This window comes from Hemitrygon akajei, chromosome 10 (genome assembly GCF_048418815.1).
Source record: "Hemitrygon akajei chromosome 10, sHemAka1.3, whole genome shotgun sequence".
In the NCBI taxonomy this organism is placed as follows: domain Eukaryota; kingdom Metazoa; phylum Chordata; class Chondrichthyes; order Myliobatiformes; family Dasyatidae; genus Hemitrygon; species Hemitrygon akajei.
The window spans coordinates 174,454,230-174,469,756 of NC_133133.1; the positions used below are offsets into that span (position 1 = coordinate 174,454,230).

At 44.0% G+C, this 15,527-nt stretch overlaps 1 protein-coding gene across 4 annotated transcripts in view; it reads right to left on the minus strand.

Moving 5' to 3' along the window:
• fgfr1op2 (FGFR1 oncogene partner 2) overlaps positions 1-15,527 on the minus strand; it is a 61,092-nt gene that overhangs the window by 22,515 nt on the left and 23,050 nt on the right. For all 4 annotated transcript variants that reach the window (XM_073059781.1, XM_073059778.1, XM_073059779.1 and 1 more), the window contains exon 3: positions 94-211. In XM_073059781.1, the coding sequence (XP_072915882.1) occupies positions 94-211 (118 nt within the window). The remainder of the gene's footprint in view (positions 1-93; positions 212-15,527) is intronic.

Sequence of the window (15,527 nt, forward strand, 5' to 3'; positions counted from 1 at the left end):
ATGGGCTGAATAGCCTAATTCTGCTCCAATGTCTATGGACAGTTGTGTTCTGCACAGACAACCAACTGTTGATGGTGGGGAAAGGAGGTTCACCTTTATTCTCCTGCTGCAGGTCCCTGATCTGCTTATTCTCCTGCTGAATCCCCAACACAAGCGTGGAGCGAGGTCGGTGCTTCGCCACTTCATTTAGTTCCTGGATATCCTCTTGGTACTGAAATCAAACAGAGAACACAGATTGTAATTCCCCTCGGACACAACATAGACATTTTGCTGAAGTCAGTCTCCCAGCTAAAGTAGGTCACTGCAAGGTGGTAATTCAGCTTTACACAACAGTGTATAATTAGAAAGATAAAGATTAACCTTATTTGTCACAAGCATATAGGAACATACAGTGAAATGTGTTGTTTGTTTCAAATCAAATCAGGGAGGATTGTAAACACGAGGAAATCTGGAGATGCTGGAAATTCAAACAACACACACAAAATGCTGGTGGAACGCAGCAGGCCAGGCATCATCTGTAAGGAGAAGCACTGTCGACGTTTCAGGCCGAGACCCTTCATCAGGACTGTGCAGGGAGGATTGTGCTGGGCAGTCTACAAGTGTCACCATGCTTCCAGCAGCAATATAGCATGCCCACAATGTACTAACCCTAACCTGTACATCTTTGAATTATGGGGAAAAAACTGGAGGAAAGGCATGCAACCAGAGGGAGAACATACAAACTTCTTACAGGCAGTGATAGAAAGTGTGATGCTAACCGCTTTGCTGCTATGCCACACACTTGTCTGCCTGCACCGCACTTTCTCTGCAACACTATATTCTGCATTCTGTCATTGTTTTCCCTTGTACTACCTCAATACTCTGATATGATGAATAATCTGTATGGATGGCATGCAAAACAAAGTCCTGCCTTCTTTATGCTGGTCCCAGGACAGATCCTCTGACGGGTTAACACTAAGGAATCTAAAGCTACTGACTCTCTCCAGCTCTGGGCCCCAAACGTGGACTGGCCCATAGACCAGTCAACAAATTAAGATACGTCCCCTAAGTACCCCTCCTTCCATCCCCAGAATACTGTAACTGCAGTGTGCCTCACTTACATAATGCACCATAACAACGTTCTGAGGCTTCTATAACCACACCTCTTACCGTCCCTTCTTTGTGATGACAATTATGTGCTGGTACAGGACAGGTCCACTTATGTAGTAACATCACATTGTTTCTTGGTTACTATGGGCTGGGCTGATTCCTTAGCTGGGGGGGGGGGGGGGGAGTGTGTGGGACTAAGCTCCCACAACCTATTAAGTGCTCCCAATGGTGAGCATCTCAAATGGTCCAGCTCGTGACCTTCACGTCTGGCTTAGTTACTAAATGGTTCAAAGATTCATTTTATTGATAAGGTACGTATGTACGATACAATTATGATATTCGTCTTCTCCAGATAGCCATGAAATACAAAAAAAGACCACGGTCTTGATGAAAGAAAATACATCAACTCCTGCACTCCCCGCATCGTGAAAAAGAAGCGAAACAAAATTCATAGACCTCAACATTTCACCCCCCCCCCACTCCGCAGCAAAAAGCAGCCACAGTAACTGCATTATATCTCAATGCATGGAGTACAAGAAACAAGGTGGATGATCTTCTTCCACTTTTACAGACTGTTGGGTCTGATGTCGTGGCCATCACTGAATTGTGGCCGACAGATGGCTGTAGTTGGGAGCTGAATGTCCAACGATACACGTTATATTGGAGGGATAGGAAGGTAGGCAGAGGGGGGTGGCGTGGTTCTGCTGGTGAAGAACAGCATCAAATCATAGGATTGGAAGATGTTGAATCTGTGTGGATTGAGTTAAGAAACTGCAAGGGTAAAAGGACCTTAATGGCAGTTATAAGCAGGCCTCCCAATGGTAGCTGGGATGTGGACCAGAGATTACAATGGGAAATAGAAAAGACGTGTCAAAAGGGCAATGTTATGATAGTCACAGAAGACTTTAACATGCAGGTATGTTAAAAATTAGGTTGGCAATGAATCTTGAGAGGGAATTTGCTGAATGCTGGCAAGATGGCTTTTTTAGAGCAGTTTGTCGTTGAACCTACTAGGGTATCAGCTATACTGGATTGGGTGTTATGTAATGAACCAGAGGCAATTGGGGGCTTAAGGTAAAGGAACCCTTAGGAACCAGTGATCACAATATGATAGAGTTTAGCTTGAAATTTGATAGGGAGAAAGTAGAGTCTGACATAGCAGTATTTCAGTGGAGCAAAGGAAATTATAGTGATGTGAGAGAGGTGTTGGCCGAAGTAAATTGGATAGAGATGCCGTCAAGGAAGACAGTAGAGCAGCAATGGCTTGAGTTTCTGGGAAAAATGAGGAAGGTCCAGGATAGATGTATTGCAAAAACAAAGAAATACTCAAATAGCAAAACAGTACGACCTTGGCTGACAAGGGAAGTCAAAACTAATGTAAAAGCAAAAAAGAGGGCATACAACAGAGCAAAAAACTAGCCGGAAGATACACGGTTGGGAAGCTTTTAAAAACCTACAGAAAGCAACTGAAAGAATCATTAGGAGGGAAAAATGAAATATGAAAGCGTGAGCAAACAATATCAAGGTAGATAGAAAAAGCCTTCTCAAGTAGATAAAACTGAAAGAGGAGTGTGGATAGAGGACTACTAGAAAATGAAGATGGAGAAATAATAATGGGGGACAAGGAGATTACAGATGAACTATATAAGTATTTTGCATCAGACCTCACTGTGGAAGACTGAGAGCAGTTACTATTACAAGGGAGAAGGTACTCAAAAAGCTGAAAAACCTAAAGGTACACAAGTCACCTGGACCAGATGAACTGCACACTAGGGTTCTGGAAGAGTTAGCGGTAGACAGTGTGGAGGCATTAGTAATGATCTGTCAAGAATCATTGGACTCTGGCATGGTTCCGGAGGGCTAGAAAATTGCAAATGTCACCCCACTCTTTAAGAAGGGAGGGAGGCAGCAGAAAGGAAATTATAAACCTGACCTGACCTCAGTGGTTGGGAAAATTTTGGTGTCAATTGTTAAGGATGAGGTTAGGGAGTACTTGGTGACACAGGACAAGATAGGATAAAGTCAGCATGGTTTCCTTAAGGGAAACTTTTGCCTGACGAATCTGTTGGAATTCTTCAAGGAGACTACAAGTGAGATAGATAAAGGGGATGCAGTGGATGTTGTACACTTGGACTTTCAGAAGGCTTTTGACAAGGTGCCACACGAGGCTGATACCAAGTTAAGAGCCCATGGTATTACAGGAAAGTTACTGGCATGGTCAGGGCATGATTGGTAGGAGGCAGCAGGGGGGAATAAAAGGGTCCCTTTCTAGTTGGCTGCAAGTGACAAGTGGTGTTCCACAGGGTTTGGTGTTGTGACCGTTTCTTTTTATGCTGTATAATCAATGATTTAGATGATGAAACAGGAAGGATGCAAGAAGGGCTTGGATTAGGAGAATAGGCAAGAAAATGACAAATGAAATCCAATGTTGGAAGATGCATGGTCATGCACTTTGCTAGTAGAAATAATGTGCAGACTATTTTCCGAACAGGGAGAAAATCCAAAACTCTGAGATGCAAAGGGAGTCCTGAAGTTTAACTTGCAGGTAGAGTTGGCAGTGAGGAAGGCAAATGCAATGTTAGCGTTTCAAGAGGTCTAGAATATAAGAGCAAGGATGCGATGCTGAGGCTTTATAAGGCACTGGTGAGGCCTCACCTTGAGTATTGTGAACAGTTTTGGACTCCTCATTTAAGAAAAGATGTGCTGGCATTGGAGAGGGCTCGGAGGTGGTTCAGAATGATGACTCTGGGAATGAGAGGGTTATCATACAAGGCTCCGTGGTTGTACTCACTGGAATTTGAAGGATGAGGTGGCATCTCACTGAAACCTTTTGAATGTTAAAAGACCTAGACAGAGTAGATATGGAAAGGATGTTTCTCATGGTGGGGTAGTCTACAACAAGAGGACACAGCTTCAGGAGAGAGGGGCATCAATTTAGAACAGAGATGTGATGAAATTTCTTTAGCCAGAGAGTGGTGAATTTGTGGAACTTGTTGCCACATGCAGCTGTGGAGGCCAGTTCACTGGGTGTACTTAAGGCAGAGATTGATAGGTTCATGATTGGACTCAACATCAGAGGTTACAGGGACAAGGCCATGGAGTGGAGTTGAGGAGGGGAAAATAAGTATTAGCCATGATTGAATGGCGGAGCAGACGCAATGTGTCAAATGCCCTAATTCTGCTTCTGTCTTCTGGTCTTTGAACAAACCCCAATGCCTGACACCCTCACTCACAGAAAAGAACAGTAGCACCAAATCCCCAATCTCTCCTCTTATACACAAAAGAGCCGCTGCACAAACTCAGTCCTTCCATAAAGAGCGACAGCCGACACGGGGCAGAACGCGTCGACTCAGGTTGAACACGTTGATCCAGCTGCTGACAGTCTCTGTTGGGATCATCTCTGACCCCCTACGCATTCATCTCGATGCTTAAATGTTGCTTGCCGCTTTGAGACCCCACACCTTGTCTCTGGTCTTTTCCAGCCTGGTGGAACCATTTCTTCTGACAGGAGAAGAGGCGAAGGCAGGTTACTGGCACCTTAAAACCCAGCACACTGGGGAGATGGGGCTTGTCAGCCATGGTTGGTAGTTCATCTCGGAGAAGGAAAACTCGATCTCAAACTTCTGCTGCACTATGCTATACCCACTCATGGGGAAGGCTTTAGGGGTAAAATCCAAGCGAAAAATCTGGAGCTGGAGTTCCCAACGCGGTCCTACACTGAGTTCAATGCTGACTGGCTACTCGTGTGACACCACTGGTGCCACATGTATCGGTCTCTGCAGTTCTGTAGGACTCATCAACTGCTTGGTGGGGGGGAACTGCTACACGAGCAACAGCCTTTCCTCCATATCGTACAGCCCTGGCCTGCGTGGGACAGCTGGGCCCAAGGTCTCTGGATGATGACCCAAGCTCCAGGCCTTGAATATCAGACTCAGTGATGATGAGACCTTGAATGTCCTCACTGGTCTGCCGGCCCAATATTCTTCCATGTCCTCCTCACTGGTCTTCAAATGTGGAGTGGAAGCTTAGATTCTGGCCTGTCCTTTAACTCCTTCGTATCTCTAACCTGACCACTCGCTCCCCTCTTTGTCTGCAAAACCATCTCTACAAACCTAAAAGAAATCTTAAAAAATAACTAAATCTCCACAAGTTTTTATTCCTGTCACTGGATGATAGCAAATGGTACCTACGTTCACCATTAATCATAGGCTGACATCTATCAGTACTTTATCCCTATTCTTGTGCAGCTGGAAATGCACTTCAGGAATTAGAGAAACCACTCAGGGTGAGAGGTTTACCACTTTGGCTGAAGGGAAGCAGTCTGAACATTTCAAACGATAACCATTGCTTTTTGATGATATCCTAGCAACAGCCTCCTAACTCTACCAATCTGCATGGTTTAATTTGTGCGTGGAGGCTGACTTAGAGAGCCAATTCTACATTAAAACTGACTTATATAACACAGTTCTATTCTTGCATTGCATTGTGGGTGCTTGCCAACCCTTCACTTTCACATTCTAAAACTTCCACAGAACAAACAATGCAGCTCAGTACAGGCCCTTTGGCCCACAATGTTCTGCCAGCCTCTTAACCTACTCATGACCAATTAAGCTATTCCTTCCTGCATTGCTCTCCATTTTTCTGTCATCCATGTGACTATAACTCACCTCAACTCTGAACTGATTCCACAACCTATGGACTCACTTTCGAGGACTCTGCAACTCCTGTCCACCGGGAATGCTCTGCCTGGGGTGGTGTTTGAGACGTTAAAGAGATGCTCAGATAGGCACATGAACGTGGGAAAATGGAAGGACTTGGCCACTGAGTTGACAGAACAGAGTAGTTTAGTTGGGCATTTGATCACAATTTAATTGGATCAGCACAACACTGTGACCAAATGGCCTGTTCCTGTACCGTACTGTTCTCAGAATTCATTTTTACTATTTATGATTATTATTATTTGTTCTTTTTGTATTTGGACAATTTGCATTCTTTTGCACATTGGCTGTTTGTTAGTCTGTGTAGTTTTTCATTGATTTGACTTTACCTCTTTAGTTCCCTGTGAATGACTGCAAGGAAATGAATCTCAGGGTAGTACAGGCAGTCCCCGAATTACGAACGTCCGACTTACAGACAACTCGTACTTACGAACCAAGGAAGGAGAACACCATCCGCCATTTTAAGTAGTTGCCGTTGACACTGTGTTGAGTGTGTAACTTTGTATTTGGCTTAAATTTTTCTTAGCAAGATTCACCCTGACTCCCGACCACCCCCGCCCCCCCCCCCCCCCCCCCCCGTTCCGGTCGGCTGGAGAACGGAGTTTCCCGAGTTCGATCCAGTGACAGACCACTCTCATGCCAGGTTGATGTTGATCCAGTGACTCCCGTACCATCCATGCCGGGTTAATGTCGAGCAAGCAACTCGACCTCGTAAAAAAAAAAACACTGCCACCTCCAGTTTAAATTCCCACGTGGAATATTGTGGAAGGTCAAATACAGTACCCAAACCCAGCACAGCCCCCATGTCACATTTAACCTGCCTCAGTGTGGTGGAATTTCGGACCCAGGGAATTCAGTGCAGTGGTCCTTAGGACTCAGCGGACCTCGGCAGCCGGTGGAGGTCGGGACCCTTCGCCTGCAGTGTTTCTGTTCCGTTGATGGGAAGCGATCGCGATTGAAAATAAAGTGGAAATAATAAAGTGTTTGGAAAGAGTTGTAATGCCATCAGTCATTGGAAAAGCGTTAGGCTACACTTGGTCAACGATTGGAACAATTTTAAAGGATAAAGTGAGAATAATGGAGCATGTGAAAGGCCCTGCCCCAATGAAAGCTACAATCATTACTAAGCAATGCAGTGGTTTAATTATTGGAATATATACGTTTCTTAAGTGTTTTACATGCATAGAAAGGTAAAATATATACTATATACTAAGACAAACGTTTGACTGACGCTAAGTAATACCGGATGTACTTGTTCCGACTTACATACAGATCTGACTTAAAGACGGACTCAGGAACCGGAACTCGTATGTAACCCGGGGACTGCCTGTATATGGTAACGTATATGGATAATAAATTTAATTTTATCTGAGAATGGCTTAAATGTCCTCAACGTATCTGCCTCTACCACCATCCCTAGCAGTGCATTCCATGCACCCACCACTGGCAAAAAACCAACCTCTGACATTCCCCTATACTTTCCTGCAATAATCTTAAAATTATGCCCCCTTTTACTGTACAATAATTGCATTCATTATTTAATGGTGCAGTAAAGTAAGTTTTTAAGAGATAACATTTTAAGATTAGCTTTATTTGTCACATGTACATTGATATATGGGAGAGTCTAGGACCAAAGTGCACTGCCTCAGAATTCAAGGACATCCCTTTAGAACTGAGATGTGGAGGAATTTCTTTAGCTGAAGGGTAGTGAATCTGTGGAATTCATTGCTACAGACAGCTGTGGAAGCCAAGTTATTTGGTATGTTCAAAGCAGAGGTTGATAGGTTCTCGATTAGTCAAGGCATCAAAGGAAGGCAAGAGAATGGAGTTGAGAGGGATAATAAATCAGCCATGATGAAATGGCGGAGCAGACTTGAAGGGCAGAATGGCCTTATTCTGCTCCTATGTCTTATGAAACATCGAAACAGACAGTGAAATGCATCATTTGTATCAACAACCGAGTATGTGCTGGGGGCAGCCCGCAAATGTCACCATAGTTCCGGCACCGACATAATATGCCCACAATCTGAGAAACCTCACTTGTACTTCTTTGGAATGTGGGAGGACAACTCAGCAGTCACGGGGAGAAAAGACAGCAGCAGGAATTAAGCCTGTTTGCTATTCAACGGCACTGTCAAGCATTAGATAGATAGATAGATATAGATACTTTATTCATCCCCATGGGGAAATTCAACTTTTTTCCAATGTCCCATACACTTGTTGTAGCAAAACTAATTACATACAATACTTAACTCAGTAAAAAATATGATATGCATCTAAATCACTATCTCAAAAAGCATTAATAATAGCTTTTAAAAAGTTCTTAAGTCCTGGCGGTAGAATTGTAAAGCCTAATGGCATTGGGGAGTATTGACCTCTTCATCCTGTCTGAGGAGCATTGCATCGATAGTAACCTGTCGCTGAAACTGCTTCTCTGTCTCTGGATGGTGCTATGTAGAGGATGTTCAGAGTTATCCATAATTGACCGTAGCCTACTCAGCGCCCTTCGCTCAGCTACCGATGTTAAACTCTCCAGTACTTTGCCCACGACAGAGCCCGCCTTCCTTACCAGCTTATTAAGACGTGAGGCGTCCCTCTTCTTAATGCTTCCTCCCCAACACGCCACCACAAAGAAGAGGGCGCTCTCCACAACTGACCTATAGAACATCTTCAGCATCTCACTACAGACATTGAATGACGCCAACCTTCTAAGGAAGTACAGTCGACTCTGTGCCTTCCTGCACAAGGCATCTGTGTTGACAGTCCAGTCTAGCTTCTCGTCTAACTGTACTCCCAGATACTTGTAGATAGATACACTATCTACTAAAATACTATGCTGCTCCCTTCTAAAAAAAAGCCTTGCATACAAAGTGTAAAGGAGGCGAAAGTGGATTTCAGACCGCTGGAGAGGTGGTAATGGGGAAAAATGAAATAGCGGACAAACTGAATAAGCATTTTGCAGCAGTCTTCACAGTGGAAGACACTAGCAGAATAGCGGGAAGTTACCATAACCAGCGAGAAGGTTCTTGGGAAGCTAAAAAGCCTGAAGGTAGATAGGTCACCTGGACCAGATGGTGTACACCTCAGGGTTCTGAAAGAGATGGCAGAAGACCATCACTACATGTGCTAACCAGAAGCCATGGATGACCGCGGAGGTGCGTGCGCTACTGAAGACCCGTGACTCCGCCTTTAGAGCAGGCCACAAGGCAGCCCTAACAACAGCAAGGGCCAATCTATCCCGGACCATCTGAGAGGCAAAGCGTGCACACGCCCAGCAAATCCACAGCCACTTCCAGGACGGCTACGACACGTGGCGCATGTGGAAGGCCATTCAGGCCGTCAACCTCAGCACAACATCACCTGACTGTGCGGGTAATGCCTCCCTCCCAGATGCTCTGAACAACTTCTACGCTCGTTTTGAGGCAGAAGATGACGTGGTGGCGAGGAAGTCCACTACTCCTCCAAATGATCAGGTGCTATGTCTCACCGTGGCCGATGTGAGGAGAACCCTGTGCAGGGTCAACCCACAGAAGGCTGCTGGACCAGACAATATTCCTGGCAGAGTGCTTAGAGGATGTGTAGACCAGCTAGCCCTGAGTAGCGCCATCGTTCCAATGTGCTTCAAGACCACCACCACTGTCCCCTCTCGAAACACTTCATGATGATGGATGTGAGTGCAACGGGATGGTAGTACTGCCTCAATGACTATCGTCCCGTTGCACTCACGTCCATCATCATGAAGTGTTTCGAGAGGCTCATCATGAGGCACATCAAGACCCTGCTGCACCCGCTCACTGGACCCCCTGCATTTCTTGTACCGTCCCAACCGTTCAACAGACAACGCCATTGCCATCACCCTCCACCTGGCCCTAACCCACCTGGACAAAAAAGACACATACGTTCGAATGCTGTTCATAGACTTCAGTTCAGCATTCAACACAATCATTCCTCAGAAACTGATTAGAGATCGTTAAGAGCACCAAATTTCTTGGCAGAGAATCTCACGTGGTCCGTCAACACCAGCTCCATAGCAAAGAAAGCCCAGCAGTGTCTCTAGTTTCTGCAAAGGCTGAGGAAGACCATCTCCTACCCCCCATCCTCATCACATTCTACAGAGGTTGTATTGTGAGCATCCTGAGCAGCTATATCACTGTCTGGTTCGGAAATTGCACCATCTCGGATCGCAAGACCCTGCAGCAGATAGTGAGGTCAGCTGAGAAGATCATCATGGTCTCTATTCCTGCCATTACAGACATTTACACTACACGCTGCATTCGCAAAGCTAACAGCATTGTGAAGGACCCCACACACCCCACATACAAACTCTTCTCCCTCCTGCCATCTGGGAAAAGGCACCGAAGCATTCGGGCTCTTATGACCAGACTATGTAACAGTTTCTTCCCCCAAGCCATCAGACTCCTCAATACCCAGAGCCTGGACTGACACCAACTTACTGCCCTCTACTGTGCCTATTGTCTTGTTTATTATTTATTGTAATGCCTACACTGTTTTGTGCACTTTATGCAGTCCTGGGTAGGTCTGCAGTCTAGTGTGGTTTTTTTTTTCTGTGTTGTTTTTATGTAGTTCAGTGTAGTTTTTGTATTGTTTCATGTAGCACCATGGTCCTGAAAAACACCTCGTTTTTACTGTGTACTGTACCAGCAGTTATGGCCGAAATGACAATAAAAAGTGACTTGACTTGACTTGAAGAGATTGGGGAGGCATTAGTAATGATCTTTCAAGAACCACTAGATTCTGGAATAGTTCTGGAAGACTGGAAACTTATAAACATCACTCCACTTTTCGAGAAGGGAGAGAGGCAAAAGAAAGGAACTATAGGCCAGTTAGTCTGAAGATGTTGGAGTCAATTATTAAGGATGAGGTCTAAGGATGTGGAGGTACATGATAAAATAGACGATAGCATGATTTCCTGAAGGGAAAATCTTGCCTGACAAATCTGTTGGAATTTATTGAAGAAATAACAAATAGGATGGACAAAGGAGAGTCGGATGATGTAATGTACTTGGATTTTCAGGCCTTTCATGAGGTGCCACACATGAGGCTGCTTAACATGCTACGAGCCCATGGTATTACAGGAAAGATTCTAGCATGGATAAAGCAGTGGCAGATTGGCAGAAGGCAGAATGGGAATAAAAGCAGCCTTTTTTGACTGGCTGCCAGTGACTAGTGGTGTTCCACAGGGGTCTGTGATGGGACCAATTCTTTTTACTCAATTTGGAGTATTGTGTGCATTTTTGGTCACCGAATTACAGGAAGAATATTAATAAGGTTGAAAGAGTGCAGAGAAGGTTTACAAGGATGTTGCCAGGACTTAAGAAACTGAGTTACAGAAAAAGGTTGAATAGGTTAGGACTTTATTCCCTGGAGCGTAGAAGAATGAGGGGAGATTTGATAGCTGTATATAAAATTATGATGGGTATAGATAGAGTGAATGCAAGCAGGCTTTCCACTGAGGCTAGGGGAGAAAAAAAAAGAGGACATGGGTTAAGGGTAAAGGGGGAAAAGTTTAAAGGAAACATTGGGGCTACTTCACACAGAGAGTGGTGGGAGTGTGGAATGAGCTGCCAGGTGAAGTGGTAAATGCAGGCTTACTTTTAACATTTTAGAAAAACTTGGACAGGTACATGGATGAGAGGTGTATGGAGGGATATGGTCCAGGTGCAGGTCAGTGGGACTAGGCAGAAAAATGGTTCGGCACAGCCAAGAAGGGCCAAAAGGCCTGTTTCTGTACTGTAATGTTCTATGGTTCTATGGTGTAATGTAGAGACTTTATAAAGCTCTGGTGAGGCCTCACTTAGAGTTTTAAGAGCAGTTTTTGGCCCCTTATCTTTAGAAGGATGTGCTGAAACTGGAGAGGGTTCAAAGAAGTTTCATGAAAATGATTCTGGAATTGAATGGCTTGTCAATCCCAGAAGAGTGTTTGATGACTCTGGGTGACCTCATTAAAACTTATTGAATGGTGAAAGGCCTTGGTAGAGTGGATGTGGAGAGGATGTTTCCTATGGTGGGAGAGTCTAAGACCAGAGGATACAGCCTCAGAATAGAGGGGTGTCCATTTGAAATGGAGAAGGAATTTCTGTAGCTAGAGAGTAGTGAATCTGGTATTCTTTGCCATAGGCTGCTGTAGAGGCCAAGTCTTTATGTATATTTAATGCAAAGATTGATAGATTCTTGACTGGTCAGGGCAGGAAGGGATACGGGGAGAAGGCAAGAGATTGAGGCTGAAAGGAAAACTGAACGGTCATGATGGAATGGCAGAGCAGACTCGATGGGCTAAATGGCCTAATTCTGCTCCTATATCTTATGGTTTTATGGTCTAAACATTAAAACCAAGCTTAATTTCATAAAACTTTGTCATGGTTTCCTGTACATGACACACAAGGATCATTAAAATGATGAAATTCCTTCTGACATTCTGTCTTTAATCTAATCCACATGATTCTGCTTACGTCTTCATTAATTTTCCTTGTAAAAATACTTGCAAAGCCATCATCAATTAACTGCTGCTTCTTGAAGAACGAAACACTCAAATATGAAATGTTGCAGTTTGACAGATCAAATGTAAAGAGGCAGTACGCTGTTCAAGATACAATCCTTTAACAGTGCTGATGAGCAGAGAGATTCTAGGGGCCCGTTCATAGCTCCCTGAAAATGGGTATACAGGTTGATAAGGTGGCTAAGAAGGCATACAGTGTGCTTGCCGTTATTAGTCGAGGCACTGAGTTCAAACTTCAGGAAGTTATGTTGCAGCTTTATAAAACTCCAGCTAGATTGCATCTAGAGTATTGTACACAGCTCAGGTCATCCACATTATAGGAAGCATGTTGAGGTTTTGTAGGGGGTATAGAAGAAGCTCACCAGGATGCTGCCTGGATTAGAGGGCATGAGCTACAATAAGAGGTTCGACAAATTTGGGTTGTTTTCTCTGGAGCAGTGGAGGCTGAGGGGGGATCTGACAGAGTTCAAAGTAATTGTATTATCCAAGTACGTTTATGTCACCAAATACAGGAAACACAATAGAATCAATAAAAGAACGTACTAACACGATGGACAAGCAACTATTGTGCAAAAAATGCAACAATCTGTGCAAATACAAAAAAAGAAAGTAATAACAATTATAAATAAATAAGTAATAAATAAATAAACATCGAGAACATAAATTGAAGAGTTCGTGAAAGTGAGCTCATAGATTCCGGGAAGAGTTCAGTGATGGGCTGACTGAAGTCGAGTGAAGTTAGCCCTCTGGTTAAGGAGCCTGAAGGTTTAGAGGTAATGACTGTTTCTGAATCTGGTGGTGAGAGTCCTGAGGCTCCCATACCCTCTTCCTGATGGTAGCAGTGAGGAAAGAGCATGACTGGGTGGTGGGGGTCTCTGATGGATGCTGCTTTCCTACAACAATACTCTGCATAGATGTGCTCAATTGTGGGGAGGGCTTTACTTGTGATAGACTGGGCTGTATCCACTACTTTTTGTAAGCTTTTCCATACCAGACTGTGATACAACCAGCAAATATACTCTCCACCACACATTTATAGAAGCTTGTTAAAGTTTTAGATGACAACCCAAATCTTTGTAAACTTTTAAGAAAGTAGCGGCACTGCCTTGCCTTCCTCATAATGGCACTCACATGCTGGGCCCAGGACAGATCCTGTGAAATTATAACACAGAGGAATTTAAAGTTGCTTACCCTTTCCACCTCTGATCCCCTGATGAAGACTGGCTAATGGACTTCTGGTTTCCTCCTGAAGTCAATATTCAGCTCCTTGGTCTTGCTGACATTGAGTGAGAGATTGCGATGTGGCACCACTCAGCCAGATTTTCAATCTCCTGCCTATATGCTGATTCATCACCACCTTTGATTTGGCTCACGACAGTGGTATTGCTAGCAAACTTAAATACAGCATTCGAGCACTGCTTAGCCACACAGTTATAAGTATAAAGCGAGGAGGAGAGTGGGCCTAAGCACACAGCCTTGTGGTGCACCCGTTCGGATGGAGTTTGTGGAGGAGATGTTGTTGCCAATCTGAACAGACTGGGATCGGCAAGTGAGGAAATCAAGAATCCAGTTGCACACAGAGGTATTAAGCCCTAGGGCTTGAAGCTTATTGATTAGCTTTGAAGGGAGGGTAGTATTGAAAGGTGATGCTGGCAGGGATGTCAGCAGAGCAGCAATGGCGTGTGTTTCTGGGAAAAATGAGAAAGATGCAGGACATGTGTATTCCAAAAATAAAGTAATACTCAAATGGCAAAATAGTGCAACCATGGCTGACAAGGGAAGTCAAAGTTAATGTGAAAACAAAAGAGAGGGCATACAACAAAACAAAAATTGATGGGAAGATAGAGGATTGGGAAGTTTTTAAAAACCTACAGAGAGCAACTAAAAGAATCATTAGAAGGGAAAAGATGAAATATGAAAGCAAGCAAGCAGGTAATAACATCGTAAAATAGAGATGAGCATAGACATAGGACCACTAGAAAATAAGGCAGGAAAAATAATAACGGGGGACAAGGAAATGACAGATCAACTAAATGAGTATTTTGCATCAGTGTTCACTGTAGAAGACACTAGCAGTGTGCCAGATGTTGTAGTGTGTGAAGGAAGAGTTCTTATTACAAGGGAGAAGGTGCTCAAAAAGCTGAAAGACCTATAAGTACGTAAATCTCCCAGACCAGATGAACTGCAACCTAGGGTTCTGAAAGAGTAGCATTAAAGATTCTGGCAGCATTAGCAATGATCCTTCAAAAATCATTGGACTCTGGCATGGTGCCAGAGGACTGGAAAATTGCAAATATCACCCTACTCTTTAAGAAAGGAGGAAAGCAGCGAAAGAAAATTATAGACCAGTTAGCCTGACTTTAGTGTTTGGAAAGATGTTAGAGTTAATTGTTAAGGATGAGGTGATGGGAGTACTTGGTGACACAGGACAGGATAGGACAAAGTCAGCATGGTTTCCTTAAGGGAAAATCCTGCCTGACAAACCTGTTGAATTCTTTGAGGAGATTACAAGTAGGACAGATAAAGGGGATGCAGTGGATGTTGTATATTTGGACTTTCAGAAGGCCTTTGACAAGGTGCCATACATGAGGCTGCTTACCAAGTTAAGAGGCCATGGTACTACAGGAAAGTTACTAACATGGTTAGAGCATTGGCTGATCGGTAGGAGGCAGCAAGTGGGAATAAAAGGATCCCTGTCTGGTTGGCTGCCAGTGACTAGAGGTGTTCCACAGGAGTGGGTGTTGGGACCACTTCGTGTTATACTGTATATAAATGATTTAGATGATGGAATAGATGGCTTTGTTGCCAAGTTTACAGATGATATGAAGATTGGTGGAGGGGCAGCTAGTGTTGAGGAAACAGAGGACGCAGAAGGACTCAGATTAGGAAAATGGGCAAGAAAGTGGCAAATGAAATATAATGTTGAAAAATTCATGTTCACGCACTTTGGTAGTAGAAATAAATGTGCCGACTATTTTCTAAACAGGGAAAAATCCAAAAATCTGAATGCAAAGGGACTTAGGAGTCCTTGTGCAGAACACTAAAGGTTAACTTCAGGTTAAGGTAGTGGTGGGGAGAGCAAATGCAATGTTAGCATTCATTTGAAGAGGTCTACAATACAAGAGCAGGGATGTGATGCTGAGGTTTTATAAGGTACTGGTGAGGCCTCACCTTGAATATTGTGAACAGTTTTGGGCTCCTCA